This window comes from Symphodus melops, assembly GCF_947650265.1.
Source record: "Symphodus melops genome assembly, chromosome: 17".
In the NCBI taxonomy this organism is placed as follows: Eukaryota; Metazoa; Chordata; class Actinopteri; order Labriformes; family Labridae; genus Symphodus; species Symphodus melops.
The window spans coordinates 7,880,745-7,889,979 of NC_136707.1; the positions used below are offsets into that span (position 1 = coordinate 7,880,745).

At 42.0% G+C, this 9,235-nt stretch overlaps 1 protein-coding gene across 2 annotated transcripts in view; it reads right to left on the minus strand.

The window, feature by feature from the left end:
• The window catches only part of vat1 (vesicle amine transport 1), an 89,292-nt gene that overhangs the window by 24,634 nt on the left and 55,423 nt on the right, over positions 1-9,235 (minus strand). The window contains exons 2-3 of one of the 2 annotated variants that reach the window (XM_079365652.1): positions 6,352-6,791; positions 474-681 (exon numbers count right to left, since the gene is read on the minus strand). In XM_079365652.1, coding sequence (XP_079221778.1) covers positions 474-681; positions 6,352-6,780 — 637 coding nt within the window. In that variant the 5' untranslated portion in view covers positions 6,781-6,791. Of the gene's footprint in view, positions 1-473; positions 682-6,351; positions 7,026-9,235 lie in introns of those variants that run through there. The other variant, XM_079365651.1, reaches the window with a different exon arrangement.

The window sequence follows — 9,235 nt, forward strand, 5'->3', positions numbered from 1 at the left end:
AAAATCATACACAGGAGGTGTGGAGCAAGATGAATTATTCTACTGTAAACATTTAAGGGTGCTTGTCTCATTGCCAAAAAAAGAAAACAAGTTTAGAGTCTTCGCTTCTGCATAAAATGTTTTAAAATGTCGATCTGCTCAAAATTTTGGATTCAAAGTACTCAATTAATTTGCAATGTTATCACGATTCAGTGGTGGAATGAGATGAAAGCTCAAGAGCTGCAGGATTATGACATAAATCTTTATTTGAGCCTGACAGTTTGTGTAGATACTACAGCGAATATAGTAATGCGCCTTCCCTTGTAAATTAATTATTAATCAACTTAGAATGAATTCAACACTGATTCAGATTAACACAATTTATTGAAGCATGTTGCATTCATTCCCGGCTCAAGTCTTTTAGAAAGAGACAATCCATCTTGCTGTTCGTTCGTGTAAGCTGTGTATGTGCCTCGTCTAACTTGTCTCTTTACCTGCAGCAGCGTGAACCAAGACACTCTGGTTGGGCCGGAGGTTGCCGAAGTCAAACAGCATCATGTAGGCGGTGATGTAGTTCACGGGCAGGGCGGCTGCCTCCTCGAAGCTCATGCCCTCTGGGATGAGGAAGGTGTGGCTCGCAGGCACCACGGCCACCTCCTGCCATAGCCCGAAGCGGTTCAGTACCATCACCTTATCACCCACCTGACACAGAAGATAGAAAAGGACACATGGTGAGAAGGAGGTACAAAACCAATTAGTGTGTTCCCATTTCCATCAACTGAAAACAATCACCTGTACCCAAGTAAAAACAAAACCAACAAATATGTTTTAATATTAAGTCAATTCTTTTTTTAACTTTTCATTAAACCAGATATTTATCCATTGACATCAAGCTCTCTTTCACAAGGATAACCAGCACACGTCATAAAAAAAAACAGATTACATGATTAAGAAACAATAGGTTAAGAGAAAACAACAATTACAATGAGCACATTGGTACAATTCAACAACAATTTATTACAACCTCAACACCGAAAGCTGCCTTCCAGAGGTCTCGAGCAAATAGGCAGAGAACCATAGAGAAACTAATATTCTAATATGTAGGATATGGAACGTGGACTGGATCATGGCGTTATCTATCCCATAGCACTGTGAGTTACTGCCTTTGTTGTTTAATCATATTTCACCTTTTTTTAATACGACTTTTCCCTACCTGAAGTTCATTCATGTCATTGTATGTAAGCTTCTCCAGCTCCACATCACCATCGCGTATTTGCAGTTTCAGTAGCGTCGTCATTTAATTTGGAACACAAAAGAGGTAATCAGACATCACCTCAACCACAAACAATGGACATGCAAGGATACCTACTGGTGCGGCATTGTCAAGTCTGTTATAATTAATAAGTTCATTTCCTTCTTTAAATGGTCTTTCCTGATTGAAATGGGCTCAATACTCAGCCTGTGCAGTTTTAGGTACTACACAAACAAACTTAACTAAACAGACATAAACAATGACAGAAGAATCTTAATATTTCTTTATCCTATTTATGTATTTTATTATTATTCAATAATGAATATGGTTAATAAAAGTTACTTCTTGAGCATTAAAAAGGACCCACTGGCAGCTCTGTACCCCGGGAGGTTTAACTGCTAGATCCTGAAGTGGTCTGGAGCTTCCTGCCATCTGCAACTCAATGGTTTCTTGGCGCTGTGGGAATGATGCGAACCGTGCAGCAGTCGAGTAAGTTTGTGGTTTATTGTTCCCTTACAACTATGCAAACATGCAGCCAACCCAACCTGGAAGAGTTTACTCTAAACTTTTTGTGAAAAAAAAAACAAGGAGGTTGACATCCCACTGCAGAGTAAGAGAAGAAATTGTACTGACTTCTGAGAGGATGGTAGCATTTTCATTTTGACAGGAGAGTAAGGAAGCCACATGTCATCCTATGTGCTGCTTGCCACAATCTCCATCTTGTCATTCTCTGCTTCCAGTCTGTCCTTATCAAAGCAGGATCCTTCGATTCACAACAGTTTCTATCAAAAGGCCCAGCCATGATCTAAACTTACCCTTGGCTCCCTCACCAACCAATCAGTGGAGCCCGCTCGAGGTACACGGGAAACAGAGACGACAGCAGCATTATGAGTCTCTTCCTGTTTTCTTCCTCCCCCTTATCCTCCCCTCTCGACGCAGCTCTCTTTTCCCGCCATGTTTCCATTCTTTTCACTTTTTCTCTTCCTCTCTTTCTCTTTCACTTCCCGTCTCCTTTCCCTCTGACAACTTTAGAACATCTTCCTTCCCCTTCTCCAGCCACCATCCTGTCTGGGCCTTTCCTCCCTGTTTCTTCACCCCTTTTGCTGTTTCGTTCTGTCTTCCTCCGTCCTTCTTTAACTTTTCCTTGCGAGGAGTGTCCCCCATCCCCTCTGCTTCCTCATCATCAGATAGACAGGACAATGGAGCCCATCTTCTCCCCTGGCCTCTCTGCGCTCATCAGAGACCCTGCCAGATTCTTCCCCATGGCTGAGCATAAGACAAGCGCTCTCCTCCTGGGAACAAACCCGCTCCACCCGGGCCTCTCTAATGGTCTGGAGGGAGCCATGCACCTCGCTGTCTATCCACTCCAATTAGAGAGATCTCCCTCTATTTCTTTCTCTTTTCATCGGCGCATCTTTCTGTCTGAGGCCTAGTCAATTGGTTTATTTTCAAACTTTTACTTTTCAACCATGGGCTACTTCGTTTTCCTCTCTTTTGTTCTTCATACGTTTTTTTCCCTCCCTTCTTTTAATCTTCAAACTCATCACCCTCACCGCAGTAATTGGGAGTACAGTGTGACACAAATCAATAGCTGAGGGAGTTCAGGCCTTTACAGGAAATACACACAAATATGACTCACACATTCAAATGCATCCACAGCTATTCTTCTGCGCCCACGTAAAGCATGCGAGTTACTGACAGTCACAGAATCTGGGTGGAAAAACATTCAAGGCCGAGTGAGCGAACGAGCCTTGTGACAGTTCTGTTACAACATCTTCGCAGTGTGACACACATACACACACACACACACACACACACACATCTTGCATTTCCTCTCACAGCTTTCATGCCACTGTTGAAAATGTAGTCGCAGTGGAGGTCAAGATTGGGTGGGGGGGGGGGCACTGAACAATGACACTTCCAGTCAGCTGTATATGAATGGACTTAATCAGATGGTGATTCAATTTGGGGTATGAGGGCCTCTTAGTCAGCTGCTCCATGGTTTTGAGATGTGATGATCTAAGCAAAAAAAAAAAAAAAAAAAAAAATCTGAGGAAAGTAAAGGATGAAGAAGATCTCTGATACAATGCTTTAAAGGATGAAGGTTAAATGTTATCACCCACAAAGGCTGCATGATTCCTGTGAATGTGATTAACAGGAAACATAAGATCTCCCTGGTGTCAGCGTAGGTGTTCTGTGCTTTAACACGCTTTGCATGTTGGTCGGATAAAGGCCACGCCCTGCTCTCATACAAGCTGCATGCTGCTTTCTGCACTTGACAGCACCTGATTATGCAAATTAGGACATCATGCTACCAAAATACCATTATTACTGTTTTAATATAAGAAGCCCTAATTCAACTCTAAACTTCGCATTGTTGTTTATTTTAAATAATTCAGTTTACAGCAAACTGCACTGATGGTGATATTAAGAGAGGGCAGCATGAAAGAGGCATCCACAGACAGTAGAGTGAAGAGTCAAGTGATTATCCAAAAGTAGGAAAGATAGAGGACGCTAAGGAGGGATGGAGGAAATACCAGACTGACAATGTGGGCCAGAGGGAGGTAATTTAGAACATATGGGTTAGATCCTAACAATTTTTTTTTTTTAAATCAGACAAAAAAAAAAAAAGTGCTGATGTTGAGAGTCAGTAGAGCTTCGCTGTGATATTTCTGATCTTCTCTTGCTTACTCACTGTTACACTCCTGTGTTCCATCTGAGGTCATGTGGGGTGCGGACACTGTAGTATTACTTCATTCAAATCTATTGCCCCCTTGAGGGATGCTGGTCTTGCAGCAGCTATTGAAATACAATGCAAGGCATGCAGTGGATGAGAAATGTATGAAAAAGAATGAAAAAAAAAACACAGACAAAAGGGGGCTTTGGGGAAAATGATGATTTATCTATTTTATTTAAGAAGAAGAATGTCCAGTGTTAAGTAAGCGGCAAAAAATATGCCAAGCATTACTTAGCCTCTCATGTGTATATTGCATTGTTTAATCAAAAGTCATACATGTGTTTGTACCCCATTCCCCTTATTGTATGCATGTGTGTGTGTGTGTGTGTGTGTGTGTGTGTGTGTGTGTGTGTGTGTGTATGTGTGTGTGTGTGTGTGTTGGTGGACACATAGCTGCAGTGAGTGATGAGCCTCCAAAAAAATGAAGTGCCTTTATAGGGTCAGCACATTCACTCTGTGCCAAAACATCTTAGAGATCTCAAGCCATTAACAAGATTGGCTCTTCATTCTATAAGCAAAGGACTGCAAGGGGATGTGGGAGTGTGCCGCCTTGGTGAGAAGGTGTGCTTGTGCATGTGTGTCTGCCCTTTAAATTCAATCTACATTACTGACAATGTGGAAAGAAGCTGTAAAGTCATTTAGAAACACAACCTCCTGTACTGTGCGGCTGTGATTGGCTGACCTATCATCAGTCAAAGTCTCTTTACTCTGCATTTATTCCCCATCCATATGTGTCATATGTCACAGACATATGTGCCACTCCCAGCCAGATATACTGACTCTGCAACTGCATCCCACACACAATCAGAGTGGCGTTAAGCACACAAATATTAACAAGTTGATATGAGAAAATGTGGTGCTATTACAACAAACAGTGTGAGTCATCACTGACTGATGTGTAATATTTTGCCTTTGATGTTTAATTGCCTTACAAAAGGCATCAAGTGCTAGTGCCACATGGCCAGGAGGCAGACATATAGACTGTGACTCATCATGCATTGGAAAAAAGAAAGTGACAATAATTCTCTTCACCACTTCATACACTGTGGCTGAACATTAAAGAAAGTTTTTAATGGCTTTTAGATTAAATTTACTTTAATTGGAATTTATTGATGGCTGTCTATCTTCTAAAAACAACGGACGCTCTGTGTTGACAAAAAGGGCGAGTGATGATCTGTTTCTCAGATCATGCTGTCTGATGCTGCCTCGCCCTTTCTGCTTGGGGAGTCTGTGCGCCACCGGTAACAAAAGACGTCGGTGACTCTGGTCTCCGCCACCGGAGTCAAGTCAGACACACTAAAAACTGTGACACCAAGATTGTGCCTCCAAAATGAAATCTTTTCTAATGTTTTTTTTTTTTTTTTTAATTTCTTTTGTTGGGAGAGCATCAGAGGTAGCGATTGCAAAAAAAAAATCTGCCTTTTTTGTAGCGAAGTATTGGGTTCATCTTTTTTTACAGGCCAGAGCATGGTGAAAGTCTACATTGTATAGTGTATGGATGTTTTTTTATTTAAAACAATGCTGGGCTTAACATCCCTGTTTTAATGCTGTGTGTATGGTGCATGTATCCATCTTAATTAAAAGCAAAGTTAAAATTTCGGTTAATTTGGAAAGCTTTAAATTTGAAGGCAGGAGAATCTAATATCCGGTTTTATTTTAGCTGACTTGATGCAGCTCTCAGCGCCTTGGCACACATCAAAGCGCAGAGCAGCGTAGATGCTGCAAGAGTGGAAAAGATCCAGAGGATATGCACGTAATTGTTCAGACTTAAAATTTATAACACGCAATTATGAAACGTAAATGCATCTTCATCTCAGATTCTTTTTTTTTTATAACAACGTATTTGAAGTTGCTCAACCTCAGTGCGCACAGACGGTGCTGTTTGACAGGGAGACAAGAGGGGCAACGCCTGCTGCTGCTGCTGCTTTCATTGTACTCAACTCGTGTCCTTTATACACCTTTTGCTACTTTCTAAGAGATAATAAAAAAAAACCCAACTTGAATTCAATAAGAGTCTTTATTTCTTTTCAAATAGAGAAAACAAGTGCTGCCCCCTTACGCACAATTGTATGAATGGATGAAGACCCATGACATCGCAAATGTGTTATTTTATTATGTAAAACTGTGATTTTTTTGGAAAAAAATAAAATAACCAGACCCCTTAGATTGTCATTATTGAATTCATTAAATCCTTTAACTGTCTTATAAGGCACCACCAGCATTCTCTGCAGCGAGCACAGCCTGACACGCCCATATCCAGATGTAGTACTTTGGTACCAAAAAACAAGCGACACACAATTGTATCACTTAAATCATGAAACATACACTGAAATGTAACTTTGAGTTTAAGAAAAAAAAAAAGATGAGAACCATGAGTGCTTACTTTTCTGTCAGTCACTTCTTCTCCCACAGCCTCCACGAGCCCGGAGCACTCCATCCCTAGGGTGACCGGTGGGGATGGCATCCGGTCGTACAGCCCCTGTCGAGCCATTAGGTCCGCGAAGTTTAGCCCACATGCCTTGACCCGCACCAGGACCTCACCCGCCTTGAGCGTGGGCTTCCCCTTCTTCACCTGTAGCTTGACTTTATCATAGCCTCCATGGCCGGTGAGCACCAGGGCGCGGTAAGTGAACGTCTCCTCCTCGGGGACCTTCTCGGTGGCCTCCGCGGGGGTGGCCGCTGCCTCGGCGGCGGCAGCGGGTGCGGACTCGGTTTTAGGAGGCTCGGCTTTAGGCTCCTCAGCGGGTTTGGTTTCCTGCTTCTGGTCCACGGCGTTTTGCTGCTCGGCAGGTGCTGCGTCCTCTCCAGACATTGTGCAGGGAGCTGAGAGACAGAGATGAGTCTAGAAAATGACTTGTGAGGCTTTTTAAAAATCACTTCTTGCGCTTCTGTCGCCGTGCACTGGCTTTGTTTTGTGTCTGTTTCTTTTGCAAATTAAAGAAAAGGAGAGCTTCTTTTTCAGCAGTTTTGCATGGAGACTCAAACCCCGACAGAGTGGGCTGCTCAGTGGCCAGTGGCTGTCAACGCCGTGTTCTGAAAGAGTGTGAGTGGGACGAGACGCAGGCAGGCTTGAAAACACGGAGAGCTGATGAAACTCATGGATGGGCGTTTGTGATTGGATGGTTTTGGTTTGGGTAGGGCCATGAGATTAAGCACAAGATGCAAGAAGTAGCCTATAAGGGTGATTTGCAAAAATGCACTGAACCATTTGAAGCCAACAGAAATCTGCTGATTTCTGTCTGCACATAAATGTTAAAGTTACAATTCGGTAATAGGCATAAACACATGGAGCTATATTATCTTAGAAATATTCAGACAGAGAGACAAGTTAAGTCATAAAAAAAATGAATGAAGTACATTGAATTTGTATTTTTGTGCTGTCTGATTAACAAAGCACTCCTATCTTCCCTGAGATGTTTTGAATCAGCAGAGTCAATAAATGAAGCGTTATTTGTCTCACTAAGTAAAGTACTGACTGATTTGTGGCTGTTTACTGTTTCCAGTCCAGCGGTGAGGTTTATGGTGCATGCTGGCACACAAGGAGCTGGAGGAAACGTCTGTTTATGCTGCCTATTCCACAGTAGGATTAGCAGGAACTTTGGGCTTGCGCACTGCTCATTGTTGTAACTTCCCTGCACAGGCAACTCTGAAAAATGCGAGTTTGTGTTAAGGTCACGCCAGCTTTTGATTAAACGATACAACCTTACTTGAGTTGTTCAGCCTCCGTGAGCTGGAGCCACAGGGCAGGATGACCTCTCCATCAAGAGCAACCTTGTCAAGGCCACTAAGAAAAATCCCAGCAGGTCATTCAATTCAAATTGCAGTGGCCTGTGTTTTAAAACTTTTTGATAAAAGTCCAAAGATAACAAAAAGAAACCAGGTCCACATTTTCCAGGGGGCAGCTCAGTCCATTCAGAGAGATGAGACCACAGGAGCAGTAAGGCACCTTGTGGCTGTTAAGTGCCACTCAGCACTCCTGAGGCCAAAGTCAGCAATGTCCTGATCAATATCACACAGAGGCTTCAGCATGTATCATTCAGACATTTATTGAGCTCCCTTTTGACGGAAGTAAATGTTACTAAACAAGTTGTCTGATCTCCTGTTCAGTCTAAATAAACCTCAGTATGCTGTGGGTGCTCTCTGGGTGACTCTTCTCCTCATTAGCTCTGGTAGAGCTAGCATAACGCAGCATTCAGGGAAATGACCTGGACTGCAGGATGGAGTTTTTTTTTTTTTTTTTTTTTTTTAAAGGTTAAAAGAGATGCATGATATGAATGTTTCAATAAAGAAACTTTCAGTACATGCTCCAGCAGAAAAGCAGGGTGAGACAAAAGTGTCCGTCCCAGGAAATGGTAGCAGTTTAAAGGAACACAGCAGAAGAGACGTACAGTATACTGCCTCGGACACCTGGTGCAGATTGAAGACCTCCTCTCTTGTCTAAGTAGGTTACTGGATGCATAATGTTGCTCAGTGGTGTAATTTGGCCTGGATAAAGTACTTTGTCACCATTCTGCCAGGATGAGTCTGTGGGGAGTCTGAACAGTCTCTGACGATGAATGTCTACAAACATGTGTTTCACTTAAACTATGGAATAAAGCACATTTTATTGAATTAAAAATCAGGTTTGAAGAGAAATGTCATGCATGCTGTCAGCAGGAGTTTAACCACAAATGTAAATAAAAAAAGATGTATTAACATGGCAAAGTGTCTGTTAGGTCCGGATTTTAATAATTCACACATTTTTGTTTTTCTATCCTGCACTCATAAGTTCTAACATAGTGCTGCTGCTAAACAAGCCTTGAAGAAGTAAAAGAGGCATGGATTTTCACCCCACCATGTAAGACTAAAAATAATATATAAGTATTTGAGAAAAGTATGTCAAGTATGCTGATACATCAACGTATTTGTCACATTATAATGTTGTTGTTGGTACTTTTTGATAGATTCAGGAATGATCATATTCAAGGAGTGTTTGTATATTTTAGACCTAATAGTCTCCCATTTTATTCTTAACACCTTTACCGTTACAATTGTTTTGTGCCTAAATGTATTTTAATTGACATCTACCTCACTTCTGTTTGGTTCATTAATTCTGTTTTGACACATTTCTAGTAGTGCATGTAGTATATACTGCCACCTGCTGTTCATCTCTCTCTCTCTCTCTCTCTCTCTCTCTCTCTCTCTCTCCCTCCCTCTCTCTCCCTCTCTCTCTCTCTCCCTCTCTCTCCCTCTCTCTCTCTCTCTCCAGAAGTTCCATTATCAAAAAT